This window comes from Idiotropiscis lumnitzeri, chromosome 5 (assembly GCF_059441095.1).
Source record: "Idiotropiscis lumnitzeri isolate Australia: NSW breed Sydney's pygmy pipehorse chromosome 5, RoL_Ilum_1.0, whole genome shotgun sequence".
NCBI classification, from domain to species: domain Eukaryota; kingdom Metazoa; phylum Chordata; class Actinopteri; order Syngnathiformes; family Syngnathidae; genus Idiotropiscis; species Idiotropiscis lumnitzeri.
The window spans coordinates 4,307,538-4,325,037 of record NC_142395.1 but is presented as its reverse complement, the minus strand read 5'-3'; the positions used below and the strand labels follow the sequence as shown (position 1 = coordinate 4,325,037).

The 17,500-nt window shown below is 40.9% G+C and overlaps 1 protein-coding gene across 5 annotated transcripts in view; it reads left to right on the top strand.

Moving 5' to 3' along the window:
- LOC148336015 (serine/threonine-protein kinase BRSK2-like) overlaps positions 1-17,500 on the top strand; it is a 119,144-nt gene that overhangs the window by 85,808 nt on the left and 15,836 nt on the right. For 3 of the 5 annotated variants that reach the window (XM_088295717.1, XM_088295716.1, XM_088295714.1), the window contains exons 8-13: positions 4,938-5,084; positions 6,333-6,364; positions 7,081-7,245; positions 7,371-7,468; positions 7,967-8,120; positions 10,759-10,819. In XM_088295717.1, coding sequence (XP_088151843.1) covers positions 4,938-5,084; positions 6,333-6,364; positions 7,081-7,245; positions 7,371-7,468; positions 7,967-8,120; positions 10,759-10,819 — 657 coding nt within the window. The remainder of the gene's footprint in view (positions 1-4,937; positions 5,085-6,332; positions 6,365-7,080; positions 7,246-7,370; positions 7,469-7,966; positions 8,121-10,758; positions 10,820-17,500) is intronic. The other 2 variants (XM_088295718.1, XM_088295715.1) reach the window with 1 other exon arrangement.

The following is a 17,500-nucleotide window of genomic DNA, read 5'->3' as shown; positions in this document are numbered from 1 at the left end:
TCCAAGTGCTTGGGAAAGAAAGGGCTTTATTTTAGCCAGCAGTTAAGATGAAAGGAGCTGGATCGAACAACAGCACTGATTTGCTGATCTAATTTAAAATCACTGTCCAGTTTAAAACCCAAATTTGAGACTGTTGACTTAAGATTGTCAGGGTGCGCCGGACGGCGAGAAGGAGGTGGACCCAAAAGGCGAGGAAGCAGGGAATGGTGTAACATAAAGGGAATTTATTAAATTACTCAGACGAGGACAAACAACGTGGCGTGGACAAACAAACGTGGCAGGGTGCAAAATAACAATGACAAACTAAACGTGACCAAACGGAACAAAAATGATAAGCAAAGAGGACCGTGACAAACACTCGGGATAAACTTAACGAGGCTATGAGACGGGATCGTAAACGAGAACATGAGCTGGGGACATGAACGGGAGCGAGAGTAGCAGTGGAATGAAGGATCGCAAACAGCGAGGGCAGTGATGTCCGCAAATGGGGCAATGCACCGACGCTGAGCTGTCGGCACGGGGTGGTTAAGTAGTCCATTGATTAGGGGAGCAGATGGGAGTCAGGTGTGCGGGGCTAACGGGGAACAGGTGCGTGGCTGGTGGGGACGGAGTGCTGAGGGGAAACGCCCCTACTCAGCTGACAGGGGTAAACAAAAACAAGGACAAGGCATGGGACGTGAAAAATGACAACAAAGCCCTGCCATGACCGACACGGATCATGACAAAGATAAGATGTCAGATGACAGGCTTGGGAGTAGAAGGGCCACTGGGACTGAACACCATAATCTCTGTCTTATTTTCATTGTAATTCAGGAAATTAAGTGACATCCAGATTTTGATTTCCTCTAATCAAGACATAAGTGGTCTCTAGGACTCAGTGGGACATAGCATAGATCTGACTGCATCTGCATAGCAATGGTGGGAAATTCCATGTTTTCGTAAGATGAAACCTCGGGGCAGCAAGTATATCGAAAACTGCAAGGGCCCCAAAACGGAACCTTGTGGGACACCGTACGACAAGGGCAGAGCGAGACTCAGTGCAACCTAGGCGAACACAAAAGGTCTTGCCAGTCAAATACGATCTAAACCATTCTAGAGCGCAACTACTAATGCCCACCTGATGCTGTAAACGAGCCAGAAGAATACTGTGGTCCACTGTGTCAAACGCTGCAGTTAGATCAAACGAGACAAGTCATACAACGTTTCCAGAGTCGTTTGCCAGGAGAATATCATTTAATATTCGTACCAGGGCTGACTCTGTGCTATGCATTTTCTTGAAACCTGACTGGAATACCTCCATGACGTTGTGTTCATCCCGGAAGGATTGTAACTGCATGTGCACCACGTCTTCCAAAATGTTATCAATAAAGGGAAATTTGGAAATGGTCTAAAATTTGACAGAGCATCTTGGTCCAGACCAGGTTTCTTAAGCAGGGGTTGCACCACAGCATGTTTAAAATGTTGGGGCACTAAATCACAAGAAAGACTGCTGTTGATAATGGCCAAAAAATGATTCACCAATACTTGGGAGAACCTTCTTAAAGAACTGAGGAGGGACAGCATCATATGGTGAGCCAAATGGCTAAATATGGCAAAATGTGGCCATATCTTCCAAAGATGACGAGATCAAAGGAACCTAACACTGCGGAACAAGGAACATGCACAGAGGGGTCAAATGTAGCGTTTGAATCTTGGCAACAAACATCCAGAATCTTGCAGACGGTGTAGGTGGGTGACCATCAATGACCAGTGGCGGAGGAGGGAGCTCAGAAGGAGCACTGAGGGGGGGGATAGAGGAGATAAGTCTCAGGAGAAAGTCATGAAAAGTCAGGTGGATCTGGAGGGAGATCTGTGAGCTTTAAACGGACGGCAGATGGGTAAATGACCTGCTCAATTTCAAAAGGGCCAATGAACCTGGGGACTAGCTTACGGTAATCAGTCTGGATGGTCATGGGAAGATAGCCAAATGCCCAACTTGGAAGTATCTCCCCATTGAAAACGTAGGGAATCTGGGACTAAATGCCAGAGGCAGGATCTTTTACAGATTACACGCACGTTCTTTATTTTTTCTAGTTTTTACGAAATTTTGTGTTCTATTGTCTAATGTTTCCCATGGTAAGTGAAGATGTCATTGCTGCATTGTTTTTCTTGTCCGTGCCTTTTTTTAACGTGACTTGAGTCGAACCTCTGAAGCAAAGGCACGGTGAAATGAGATGTGATGAGCCTGTATATAAAGGTTTTGGCTTAAAGTAAATAAATAAATAAATAACTAATGGTGACGTCAAAAAGCAACTCCTGCAGTCATTTCTGCCTTGTAGCTGAAACTGGTAAGTTGCATCGCTATTTTTACATCACAAAGATGCAGCTTACACAACATTAAAGCACTGTAATTTGCTCTCTAAAACTTGTATGAAAAAAAAAAAGAGTGCTCTCTTTCCCTGACGTGCCCAAACATCATGTTTACTTGAGCATGTTATGACCTGGGGCACTGAAGTCTTGTCTTTTATGTATTATATTGTTTTACAAAGTCACAGGCAAAAATGTCCAGTTTTAGAGGACGGCATGCAGTCACTAACCACAACAGATGATATTCCAGCACAATGTGTACGTCCATATTCAACCTGTTTTATACTGCTCATGCCATGCAGTTTTTTTTCTTCCATTAACTTAAAATATCAGCCCAATGACGGCACGCAAACTCCACAGATGCAAGTCACAGATTTGCACTAGGAACCTTCTTGCCGTGAGGCATAACAGTAGTGCCAACCAATCAGACACTAAAACTACTGAAAGACAGATTTTATAAAAGAAAAAAAACTTTCACAGAGATAAAGACCAACCAATCTTTTGCAGGTCAGTTCTACTCCTTTGCAAGCTGAAACCCTGATAAAGACAAAAAGAATACTCCATCGGCACCAATACATACACAAGACATGAGTGCAGACTAACCTGACTCGAATTATACTTCCTATTGATTTATACGTTATCAATCCAAACATCTCCAGTAACAGTTTGCTCGTGGTTAAGCATGGTGAATGATTATTGACCTTTTCATGCCGCATATCCTCAGTAAAATTACAAGTGAAAACAATCACAACAAATGTTTTGTACACATTGCTGCACTGATTTTTTTCAATGGCAACTTAGTTGTGGGAGATGCACGTTGTCTAAAGTGCAACCTCCGCGCATTTCATTTTGATTACGCAATCAGTGTCAGTGGCCATCTGGCTCTGTCCTGCTCATTTTACTGACGTCATCGAGTGTTCTGCCCAGCTGGTGAGCACAGAGTCACAGACCTGCTTCATCATCACTGGCACTAATGACCGACATCTCTTGCAAACAGCATCCTCTTTGTCTAAGTTCAACTAATCCATCTGTGAGTATCTGACAGGCTATTTTCATGACAGCAGAAGGATGGCTTTTCCCGGTGGATGTGCTTCTTAATTTGTTCAATGACACTGCAACTAGATCTTTAAAATCCCCCAAATACAGTCGGCTATGATTCCACTGGATCATTTTAAATAAGCATTGGAGTTTCCATGTTTGACCTAGTTGCATCACAACTTGTTGCACTCTCTGATGACGTCAATGCGCTTCACAACAGTGTGCAATTCCCTGTTGAATGACGCTCTCATACTGTGTTTCATATATCCATTCAAATAATAGCGTACATTTTAAGTGATGTTGTAGTGAGACTTTTGGACTCACGATTATAGAAACAGGAACATTGTATTGTTCCATTCATTCATCAATAACACAGTTTTTGGATTGGGTCGGGGGTGGGCTATCCTTGAGAAGGGATCACATATGGATGAACCCCAACAACTGAACTCACCCATGTAACATGATTTCAATATTTGATATGGCCAATTTTTGTATTTCCCATTTTCACAAGCACATTTAATGTCAGTACAGTACAATGTAAAGTCAAAACTTATAATTGGGGTGGACACAGCTATCTCGGGAGGTCCATAAAACCAAAGCTTGGAAATGTTATCATCAATCAACATTTTTATATTGAATAAAATAAGAATACTTTTTTTTATCTAGCTACAACATTTATTAGTATACATTTTAAGGAGAGGATGTTTCAAATTCACAAAACGATGACTAAGAAGGGAGGAGGACCCAAACGCAGGGAAGCAGGATTGCAGGAGGACATGATTTAATTCAAAGAAAACAAAATATACCAGACAAGAATCAAAGTAACAAAACACAAACTAGGAAAACTTAACTTGGCTTGACTTGAAGAAAAAAAACAAAAGCAACAACAAATGGCAAGGGCAGGAGTACAACTGACATAGACCCAACAAGGAAACAGCGAACTAAATACAAGCAAATTAACGAGACAACGAGGATCACCTGGACAAGACACAAAGGGTTGGAGGAAGCTTATTGGGTGACACCAAGGACCGGAATGACAAGCATTGGCGCACACAATAAACCAACGAATCACAAAGAAACACAAAGAAAACCTGAAACTAAATACTAAACCAAAAAGCGACCAAAACAGATCATGACAGATGGGCCTTATTTTGCTACGGGGGTAACTTCATATTTAAAGGTAATTATTTACTTAAGTCTTAATAATGTCATTAAGCTTTACTTTCTTTGATAAATTTGTAAATTAAGTAGTTCGTTTGCATCCCACAAAACTTGAAGCTTCATCTAAAACTTTATAAAAATACAAATAAAGTAAAAACAGTCATTGGTTATGAGGTTTCATGTAATGTGGTCTAAAAGAAATAGTAAAATACATTAAGCCGTAATTTATGTTGTTTCTCTTGAGAAATCACTCATCTTGAAGTATTTACATAACCCGTAACCAAATAACTTGGTAACACACAGGGAATCGTGCTCTATTACGTTGGTGTAAGGTGAAAGTAATTACAATACAAGTAACACGTTAATTTTAGTTTTCGGCTTTTAATCACCAGGGCGCTTTGCCTTTTGATGATGACAACTTGAGGAATCTTTTGGAGAAGGTGAAACTTGGAGTTTTCCACATGCCTCACTTCATCCCTCCAGAATGCCAGAACCTCCTTCAGGGCATGATTGAAGTGGACGCTTGCAAGAGACTGACGGTAAGCCACGTGTGCAACGTGATCATCCGGCCGGGCTGCTGGATTGATACGGGGTCAAAAGTAATATGTAGTAGCAGTAACAAACTTGTTAGCTCAGCATTTTGCACAGATTTAATTTAGTCTTAAAAATGTAAATAAATAAATAAATTAATTAATAATTTAAAAAATAACTTTAAAATTAAGTATTTGGAGGTGTACATTCTCTTCACCCATGTTCTGTTTTTTAAATATTTTTATTATTATTATTTTTTTTTTTGGTCATTATTGCCCACAGTTTAGCGTTAGTCTTTCTATTGCAAGTATAATGACTGTCCAAAGTCATCCGAAGGCCGAATTGTCTGCCGCATTTTCCTGCTGCATGACGTCACTTCCGGCATTACTCAAACTAAATTATGGAAAGACATTTTTTGATGCCTCATGTGGCCTGTGTGGACCACATAAACCGTGGCATAATTGTACAGGATTAGGGTGAATTTTGGCACCATGTGTGGTCGAGTTGCGCCGGAAGTGACGTCATGCGGCCGAAAATGCGGCCTTCAGATGACACAGCCTGTAAATTTGGAAACAGCCAAGTGTCACTTCACCATGGTTACCAGGGTTGGGGATCAAACCCACAACCTTTGTATTGAAAGACTACCACCTGAGCCATTCCAACTAATAACTAGTTCACGCAGTTGTTGTTTACAGTTCATAATTAGATTTAGGTTATTACAGAACAGATATATAATTCAGAAACAACGCTTCTGCATCATTGCCAGTCAGACTTTATTCATAGAAATAGTTGGCCCCCCAACTGTTTTACTTCGCCTTTTTGCTCTCTGTCTGCGGTATTGCCCCCACTCTTGTAATGGTATGCGCCAGTAGCAGGTGGGAGTTGCGTGTTACGTGATGTCAGAATAAGGAAATACTGGCACGCTTAAATGCACACTGCTGTCTCATGTCTATTCATACACAAACAATCTTTAAATAAAACCTCTGCAGTTAGAATCTCTTTAGTGACGCTTTTGATGCGTTCTGAGGCAATTTTTTAGATGAAATTGTAGCCGCCTTGCGAACACATCGCACGCTCGAACGGACCTTTCCACCCCGGGACGGACTACCCAGGTTTGTCAATTGGAAATCAATTGATATTATAATTTCATTTTATGAATGCAAAAACATGGAAGTCAATTCTATGAGCACATTTCAATCAGCATCTTCTGGTTTATTCAATCTTTGTCTTTTGTTTTTTGTTTTTTTGTGTTGCAGTTAGAGCAGATCCAGAAGCATACGTGGTACCTGTAAGTAAACCAACCCTTCCAAAATCTAATGAACATATTGAGTTTTAATGTACTACGGGTCACATATCACTGTTCTTTTTCCTCTTTATATTTGTTAAGTTGTCTACTGTAGTTTTCCGTGGCCTAATGTGGCTTGCATTGCCCTACCATTGCCCTACCACTGTATTTAAATAAAACTTAGTATCCCAGCATTGGTCCACTATACTGCACCTCAACGTGTGACTGTCAACAGCATTCCACTGGCAAGGGTGTCAAACAAATTTTTGTCGTGAGCCACGTCGTAGTTAGGTTTCTTTCAAAGGTCCGTTATGAATGGGAACCCAAATGATCGCCACATATTGCATGAACACCAAAAAATTGATGAATCACTAGTTTTGAAATTAGACATTTTTACATGTATTCATTTTAAAAGGCGGGTTGATAACATAACAAAAAATACTCAATGTTTTTAAAAGTGAAGACAATTTTCAAATTAGGTATTTTAGCAAGAAACATGAAAGTTTATGTACATAATTTTGCTTTTGGACTAATATGGCGAGCTTGATCTGGCCCCCGGGCCATGAGTTTGACACCTGTAATTTCGATCGACAAATGACAAACAACAGAATGCTGTTCCAGCCTAACGTGGCTATCAAATCTGGGCTCATGACTGACACTGAAAGCACTTTTGGGCTGCGGTGAGTGAGTTGTGCTGCTTGTGTTATGCTGTGTTGTAGAGCTGGAAAGAATGAGCCTGAGCCCGAACAGCCCGTCCCCAGGAAAGTAGCCATCAGGATGCTGGCTACACCCGAAGAGATTGATCCAGATGTCCTGGAGAGTATGCATTCCTTGGGCTGTTTCAGGGATAAGGACAAGCTTACCAAAGACCTTCTGTCTGATGAGTGAGTGAGAAGTGGTAGCAGAGTAATTAATGCGGCAGCCACACCAATTCCTCTGCTTAAATATGCATGGTGTTGTTAGACCAACTCTCATACTTGTATGCACTTTGCCTTACCTCTCTTCTAAGTGACAATCAAGAAAAGATGATCTACTTCCTTCTCCTTGACCGCAAGGAAAGATATCCAAGCCACGAGGACCAGAACCTTCCTCCACGCAATGAAATTGGTAGGTTCATCGAAACAGAAACACAATATTCAGGGCGCACAAAAGTGAATTAAATTCCAATGAACTTTGAAATTCCATCCACTGCCATCTCTATATGTTAATTTCAATTTGCCCGAGTTTGTTGTTTTGAACCGCTGTGAGGTTTACATCCTATCATTAAAGAAATATTTTACTTGTATTAACACTGAGTTTAGTTAGGCAACCACCAACTGTTGAAATCTTCACCATAAATCTGAGTACATGGAAATTATCCGTACAGAAAGGTAATAAATTGGTTAATTCAATTATTATGTCTGCTGCTATTGTTTATCCTTATCTATTGGGCTTTTATGGTATTATGTCATTCAAAAAAATCTTGGTGAAATGTATTTATGTTTGGCATGGAATGTCTGTTTACATTTTGAAAACATGTCAAGCAATCCAGGTTTAATAGAATTCTAATACTTGTCCAAACTATTTACTTTCTTATTCACTCATCGAGCTCTGAATTCTGCTCAGCAGATCCTCCCAGAAAGCGTGTGGACTCACCCATGCTAAGCCGTCACGGGAAGCGAAGACCAGAGAGGAAGTCGATGGAGGTGCTTAGCGTTACGGATGGAGGATCACCCGTCCCAGTACGGAGAGCCATTGACATGGCAGCTCATGGTCAAAGGTAAGAGAGTGAGCATAATGTTTGGGTTCTTTTTTTGACATTCAGAGTCAATTCAAGAATGTTGTTATCATTGTCATTATTGAAGGTAGTCTAGAGTCCTGGTCTGGATGATAAAGAAAGGTAAAATAAGGTGACTTTTATTAGACAGATCATAGGGAAAGGTATTACTCATACATAAGAAGTACTGTTGACTGGTTACATTCGTTGATAGGTATTCATATTGTAGTTGACTGGGAACTTACTCATTCAAGACCACCAGTTAGTCAGCAGGCCAGAGACTGATCTAGAAATACTTTATACACTGAGCACTGATTAGGACAAGTCAAGAGTCAGTGGTCTTGCATGTTCTCCCCGTGCCTGGTTGGGTTTTCTGCGGGTGCTCCGGTTTCCACCCACATTTTAAAAATATGCATGGTAGTTTAATGGAACACTCTAAATTATGGTGTGACTGTAAATGTCAATGGTTGTGGGTTTTCTATCTGTGCCTTGGCCTGTTCAGGGTGTACTCTGCCAGTGTTTGCTCTCCCCATTCGGCCCATCGCAAATGACGACTTGAAATGGGGTGTGGCATGGTAAATATTTACCTTACTCGCTCACCACTTTGACAAATAGCCAATTCTTCTGTCAGAATTGCCCTGGCAAAACCTGTGTGAAAGGTCAAACTGCAAATGGCCGGAACATATGGAAATAATGCACGCTATGCCACAATCTTCTTTATGTGCTGGTTACAGCAAGGGTGTCAAACACATTTTAGCTCAGGGGACACATGGAGGAAAGTCTATTATCAAGTGGGCCCGACCAGTAAAATCATGATCTATAATGAAAATCAATTTCGGTAAATATTATGCGCTATTTGTATGCTTCCCTTTGAATAGTGGTGGTCAACTGCAAATATATTGTAATATATGAAAGAAATATATATGAATTTTATATATATATATATATATATATATATATATATATATATATATTTATTTTTTTTTTCTTCATAAAATACACATTTTGAATAGCACATACCGTATGAACTAAATTAAATCAATAAATACATACATACATGTAATTTAAGTATCCAGTGGTGGCAGGAAAAAGTCCCAATCCAAATATGTTTTGGCGCGCTACGTGCTTAGCGAAGCTAAAAAAGTAATGAAAAAAAACACTACAAGACTGAGTCAAATGTCCGGTGCTGGCCCATATTGCGACCCCCTCCCAGTGTGAATCTCTTTGCGGCGATCGAAGGCTTTTACCTTCGCTGAGCGATGTAGCTCAATGCTAATGTGAACGCAAGTGTAGCTCCCCATTTTCTATCACTTCAGCAATCGTCACGCTATTAGCTTGGTTCAAAGTGAAGAGCCCTTCAACTGCCACAATAAGGAGCAGCCCAGCTCACAGATGTTGATGCCAACCATGAAAAGCAATGCATGTGCATTGAAATGCCACTGATATGGCCAAAAATGCGTGGATTTTATGGCTCAGCTCATATTTCACAAACGCAATAATAATCAGAATGCCATGTTTCGACAAGTGGGGCTCCATATTCTTGAAAAGAAAAGAGCAGGGTTTATATTTGATCTGTGTTTTACTCATTTTTCTATTTTGTGGGATTAATATTAGTGTAATCCGACCGAGACAATTAGCATCTTGACATGCATCAAGAGTCCATCATAGTCCGTCTGGCCTCATATTGTGCAGAGTGGGCTTCATACATGGTCTGTTTTTTACTCATGCCCATTTTAACATCTGAATCAATGTATTCACCATTACTGTATTTTCCTATATTATCCTGTATTATCTGGTGTGTCGCTCCTCCAATCCAAATTATGAAAATGGATATTGCAATTTTGCTGTAATCTTACCAAGAGATAAGCAGACATTATCAAAATATAAAAACCTATGTGACCAAGGCAATAAAGCGACAAACAATTACAAATTAAGAGGTTTAGCAAGTTCATGTGAATGTTCGCTGATGTTGGGTGTACGTGTGTGTGTGCGCATATAGGCGTGCATGTGTGTGTGTGTGTGAGCGTGTGTTAATCATGATATATTGTTTTCAATTTGCATTTTCAATAAAGCCAAATTGTCCATGGGTAGTTGAATCTAAAATCCTGGAACGACATCAACAACACAGTTTCTCTGCAATGAAGAGAAGGTGGACAATGAAAAGTTAATGACACATGAATGAAAAATTGAAAAGCTTATAAAGTAGGGAAACAAATTCAATACATAAATCCTGCAGAGATTGTGTGCATCCGCTTGCCCGTATATTGAAGTATAAATTATTAATACGTAAAGTTCATTGATTGTTGTGTCAGCGTTTGGCCACCCTACTCGTAGTATTTTATTTATTTATTTATTTTATTTATTTATTTTCATTCTTATTTTCCTAACATATACTCAGGGTTATAGCCAAAACATTTCAAACTGCGGCGCTAATTGCCTTACCTGGATTGATACTAATAAAAACTGAAATTCTCTCTCTCTCTCTGTCTCTGTCTCTGTCTCCTTTTCTGTCTCTGTTTCTCTCTCTCTCTCTCTCTCTCTATATATATATATATATATATATATATATATGTGCTTTCTCCCTAGTTTACTGAATAATTAATGATTGCTGACTTTCATTGTTTTGTGTGTTTATGCGTAGGTCGCGGTCAATCAGTGGCGCGTCCTCCGGTCTGTCCATAAGTCCACTCAGCAGTCCAAGGGTAAGCGTCTGTTTGTCTGTCCATGCTACTGATTGGTTTCCTTCACTGCAGCCTCACTGACTTGCTACGCTGCCATATCATGGTGCGCACACACATGCAGATACTGTATTGTATGCAAGTCACTCATCACCAGCTCATACATGACACTCTTTATTATCAACCTGTGTGACAGGCCAGAATTCGAACAAAACGCAAGCCGTCTTGGTCTTTTATTGTGTAATTTGTCATCAAACAACAAAAACCTCAATTGGTTAAGGATGGGACAACCGTACATCTAACGATACTTTGCGCCATGTTTCGGTACATTTTTGATGCATGTTTTGCGCATAAAAAGGGCAAATTTTTTTCGCTGAGAATTACCTCTTCATTTCACCGGTCAGCATTTTGTAGTGTATTGAATACTTGTAATATAATTTATTTCAAATGAACTCTTTCGAATTATGAATTATCTTATTCCTTGACTCATTGCATACATATGATTGTTGACACCATGAGACCCGAATCATCCTATTATCGCAAAGTTATGACCATAATGTGGAAGTTAAGAGCCATAAAGCATTTTTTTTGTTTTAAAATAGCCTCTGGATATGCATGAAGTGTGTTCCATTTTTAAATGCAGTTTCAAATGACATTTTAAAGTATACCTAATTGGTGTAGGTTGATATCGATATACAGTTGAACCTCTGTTTCCAAATTTAATTCATTTCGTGAACCTGTTTGTAACATAAAATGCAGATATGGACATCTTCGTCCTGGATGATGAGAAATTTTTAAAAAAGGACGGCCTATATAAAGGCCGGAAGTGGGTTTTCCTTTGTAGGTTTTGGTACTGCATGCATAGACTTAAAATATTTGCCCTTGGAGCAGAATTAAATTTTGTAACGTACTATCTCTCTCTCGCTCTGGGTCACTCTGTATTTCTCTCACTCTGTCTGTCTCTTTCTCTCACGCACGCGTGTACAAAGCTAAGCCACACACACGCAAATGCTTGTGCACATTGCTTCGATGGTTCAAGCAGCCTCTTCTTTGGCTATGCACTCAGCAGATGAGCACTCAGCACCTCGGCTGCGCTCAAATCACGCTTTTGTCCTCAAAATTTCCTCTCACCTGCTTGTTATCGTTGCAAAAATCGAACAGTGTACTGAAGCCAGCAGAATTCCTGTTTTGGGTTTGCTAGCTATGATGTCCGTTAGCCAAAGGCTAGCTGCACTGTATTTGTTTACAGAGTAGTTATGATTAACATTTCTTGACGAGTGATCTCCATTTTAATAAATTACATCAATCTCAGCATGCCACACAGGCTGTAACGCGGCTGATCTGAGTAACGTAATGGAGCATGTAAACGGATAATCGGAACAGTACCGTGCAAAGATTCTGCAATGAAATACTGCCTAGGTTATTTTTTGTGTGTACTATATCTTAAGAGGCACGGCCTGTAACACGTGTCGTCGGCAGTAGAAAGTCTATAACAGTATACACTCTCCCCTTGTATTAGGGAGACAAAGTAATCGAGTCGGGAGTTGTATTGTAACTGACTTTGTTGTCTGCTCGGAATGACAGCAGTTGTGTGATGACACGCGTCCCCCGGTGCGCTCCCATTGGTCTGCCTGTTGCTGATAAGTTCACTGTTTGCGCTCCGCTTCCGGGGGTGCAACAGGGACAGCTTCGGTGCTGTTTCAAGTACTCCCCTGTTAGAGAAAAAAGGAGCCGATGAAAATCATGAAAATCATTTCTTTCTTTAAAAAAAAAGTTTTTTTTAAATTATTATTATATAAAGTTTCCTCATGTTACTTATACTTCAGCGGCACAGGCGCTCGGGAGCGTGGAAGGTAGGGCTGGGCGATATGACCTAAAATCAATATTGCGATTAATTGAGTAATTTTACCTCGGTAACGATAAATGCACGATAAATTCACCCCGTGAACCAAAATCAAAATAAATGCAGGAAATGCATATTAACTGTTTTTTTTAATTGACCAACTGGTACACATTACTTTCAATGAAAATTAAAAGTTCAAAAATCATTTGTATCAACATTCCAAATAGCTTGCTTTGCATGACTTGAACAATGTCACAAAGAACAAGAGAAAAATCTCAAAAAATATTTTTCTAGAAATAGATTGCGCCGAGATGCTGTCATGCCATTTGTAAAGGCGTAGATTTGTGTAAAGGTATCTTGTAAACAATATGAACAATGCCATGTGCAAAGGAGCTAGTCGCTTGTAAACAAAATGCTAAATAAAATGAAAAAAATGTCAATGGAATGCCAATGCCAAATAAGGAAGTGTGCGTCATCAGGAAAATGTCGCCTCCGTTATGGGCTGTTGTCACTTGTCGAACCTTGCTTCTCACTTTGAACTTTTTGCACCAGCTCCAAGTCAACAGCATTGTTGTGTTGTGGTTGGTGAAAAAGAAAAGCTTGGACGCGCTGTTTCGGGTGCTTACAACGCACTTTGTAGTTCATGTTCTTTTGCTCAAACATCGTCTTTATGGAACCCAAAACATTTCTAAACGACAGATGTCGAATTTCTTTTCGGGAAAAGCGCGACAGGAACAATTCGAACTCACGTTACTTTGTCTTCAGCCGTGTCAGCTGCTTCTGGATTTGAATCGCCAGCTACGAACGCGTCTTCTGTTTACTTTCTTGTTCAGATGGGTGTAGTCACAAGACTAGACGCGCTGCAGCCGTCTTAAAGGGGCATGAACATTGCCGCAGACAAAAAAGACTTTTTTTCTTTTTCTTTTTTTTTAAGACACCGAATTTACCGACATGGGCAAAATGATGTCGACATTGTAATACACTTTGGTAACGGTAAATTTTCGGTTTATCGCCCAGCCCTAGTGGATGGCCTGTCCATGATGGGTTGTGGTCACTGGTGCAGGTTGAGGCCCCTCCAGGTAGGCTGGTTTAAAGCGGTTCAAGTCGAGGTGATTTGCTTTCTCCGCCCAGTCTTGGACTACGTAAGGGCCACGGTACAGTCATGTGAGCTGCGGTTTATGTGTGTGGAGCCTTACAAAAACGTATTTACATGTCCTGCAGCACCTTGGGTACCCGTACGGGGCGGTTGTTGGTCTATGTATTATGCAGTACTGGACGATACTTCCCGACGGCACAAAGAGGTGGTTAGTGTTGGCTGCGGCGTCATCCATTTTGGGGGATGACGGGAAGAACTCTAATAGAACGGCGATGCTCTCGCCGAAGACTATTTCCTCTGGTAAAAAGTAGAATACTTCCTTCAGTGTCGTGCGCATGCCAAGGAGAACCCATGGTAGCTGGACCTTGCAGTCAGGTCCAGCGTACTGGGCCATCAAAGCGGCTTCCAGTGTACGATGAGTACGTTCGACCATGCCGTTCGCAGCAGGGTTGTCGGCACTAGTATGATGAATCTTGGTGACCATCAGTTGGCCAAGAGCGGCCCTATAGCTGTGAAATGCACCCTGGGCCCCGGTCTGAGGTGATATCATCCGGCACGCTGAAATGTGATATTCAGCTGTTGAGTCGAGCCTCGGCACAGTCTTAAACAGTGGCTCATGTCATGGGCACGGCCTCTGGCCATTAAGTGGATGTGAAAAGCTATTCATATCCTTCAGATTGTGGCAGTGGGCCCACAACGTCAACATGGAGGTGGCCGAAACATCGTCATGGTTGCGCAGATCAACCATTATCAGATGCCACGTGAGTGCTGACTTTGCTGGTCTCGCAGGAGACGCAATTCTTGGCTCATTGATGGAGCTCACAGTTGATGCCATGCCATATAAACTTCTGAGTCATCAGCTTGGCAGTTGCACATCCGGATGGGTGGGACAGACCGTCAAAAATGACAACGAGGTGGCGTTGGGCAGTTTTGCGTCATCAAAAGCATGTTGCTGAGTGTTGCCCCTCTGATGGTTGCGCTCTGCTTCCGGGGTGCGACACGCACAGCTTCGGTGCTGCTACAGTGGAACCCAAATTAATCCAGACTGGATTTTTTATTTTTGATGGAGTGCATTTGCAGATGTCACTCAACTCCTCAGCTCATGTGAGTGACAATTTTTTATGTTTTACCACTACATTGCGCTGCACATTGAAGCCAGATACATTTATAACTGTGAGAGGGTGAAAGCGCAACGGTGATTGGATATTACATCGCAGGGGATATTACATCCCAATTGTCCACAACTCATAGGTTCAGTCTGATCTTATTTTGTAATCTGAACAAAGTTTATTTTTTTCCTAAAATAACAGCATTGTAACCTATAAAAAGAGCAAATGCAGGTTTCCGTGTGTACTATTTTTGTTCATATTTGTAGCCTGTAGCAAGATTGTGTGTGATGGAAAAAAAAACAAGGAGAGTGTATTTGTGGTTATGAAGTTTTTTCTGTACGCTTGCAGATGTATTTATAGTCGTTGGAGATCAGTGCAGTTCGGTGACTCAGAGGAAGCAATTTTCAGTTTTCATTTTTGATTGGCAAGGTGCACGGTTGAGACTGGCTAACACGATGGCCTCACTGTTCCGAGGTGCAAGGTTTATTCCGGCTCCGGCCCCCGTGCCTGCGTGGTTTTTCTCCAGTTTCCTCCCACATTCCAAAAACATGCAGGGCAAGTTGATTGATCAATTTAAATTGCCCCTAGGTATGATTGTGAGTGTGTATGGTTATTCGGCTGTGTGAGCCCTGTGATTGGCTGGCAACCAGTTCAGGGTGACTGAAGACAGCTGGGATAGGCTCCAGTACCCCCGTGACCCTAGTGGGGAGGAGTAGATCAGATAATGATGGATATGCAGTTGCAAGAAAAAAAGTGTGTGAAGACTTTAGAATTAGCTGAATTTCTGCATTAATTTCAAAGCAGACATAAAACATGATCTTGTTCTAAATCACCACAATAGACAAACTGTTTGCTTAAACTAATTTCACACAATTAGTTTCCCTGTTTTTATTGGACACACTCTGTAGACATCCACAGTGCAATGGTTGAAAATATATGCTTCGAGGCTAATGAGTGGACTTGAGAATGAATTGCTGACTTTGATAGAAACATGACTTCCCAATTTGGGTTACTGATACTGAAGAAAATTACTGTTATAACTCACTGTCAGAAATGAAAAATGCGCCACATTTATAGTCCTAGTACTCATGTGCTATTTGGCACACAGTGAACTGTTGTCCAAAAAATAGTCTTCTTGTGTCATGGTGGTTATTATTAATTTATTTTTATGTGGAAAGAACACAATCTGGACGAGCTTGCTGAGGTCGACTGCAGCATACTTTATTCGGCCTCACTTGACACAATAGAAGTACAGCAAAGAGTTTTTATATATTGTACTTCTCGCAAACTGTGTCATTCATACAACGCATATTTCGCTAAATTAATCCCACATGAGGAAGCACTTTGGTGACAGACATACAAAAAAAAATCCCCTCCCAGAAAACTTCAAACAGAAGCAACATCAGCATAAAGCGGCCATCTGCCTTCATCAGGTGAGAGAGATAGAAAGGATAAGTAAGGTCCTCATGATTGTCATGCTGGAGAAATCTAGGCCTCCTGCTTTCAGCAAGTAATGATGATGTAATTTGCTTCTGGCAACTAGCATGACATCTGCCTCTTACTATATAGTACTGAGTACTTTTTCTTAGTACTTTTGGAGATTTTTGAGACTCTCAGAGCTGGAGGTACTCACCCCCGCAAACTCAATTTTGTTAGCGTAAAAGCTGCCGCTGGCTGATTCACTTTATGTGGCTTGCTCGTCATTGCAGCACTTTCCCAGCCCCAGCACCAAACAACTGAATTGCTCTTGTCAATTGTGCGTGCTGACATGTGTATATGGTGCATGCGGATGTCACAGGTACAAAGGTTTTTTTTTTTGTTTGCTTTTTTTTAGAAGGCTGACTGTTTTATGATATTTTAACATACACAGATATATACTCTGTGAAATATCATATTTGCTAAAGTTGCTATCACACATGTTTGATTATGTTGCCACAAGAACAAACTGGATGGTTATGTCGGACCGGAACTGAGGCAGTTTGTTCACCTGTGGATTTTCACTATTTTGAGCTGTTCACTCATTCCACAGCCTTGTCTATCGATAGCACAACAATGCATGCAATCTGCTATCTTGGGTGGAGGGTTAAAATATATCAGTTTTCAAATGGTTCACTTGCTATTGGTTAAGGGATGCACCGATATATCCGGCTTGGATTGCTGTATTGGACCTGAGGGGGTTTGGGGAATGATGACTATGATGATTAGGACCTACACTCTAAAAACCCAAAATTTTATTTAAAAAAAAGAAAGAAAGAAACTGACTGAGTCATTCATTGAACCCACAAAGTTGGGTCATAACGACCCCACAAAATAACCCAAAAATTAGGTTGTTTTGTGATTTTTGAGTTACAAAATTAACCCAAAAAGTTGGATTAGTCCATTTTTGACTCAGTTTAGGTAAATTTTGACCCAATTGTTCTTGGAGTATATGATGACATATTGGTTGTTGTATGTCGAAGTGATAGAGACTCAAGTCAGCTGTTTTGATCTCGGTGCATCTCTGCTGTGAATGCATCGCGAATGCTCCACTGCTGCCTCCTGGTTGGCTGATAATCACTTTGCTAATCGCATGTTCTGTTTTTTTTCTTTCTTTCTTGCACTGTCGCCACCTGCCTGCCTGCTCCACTTCTCAACCCATCTGCCACACGCTTTTTCTT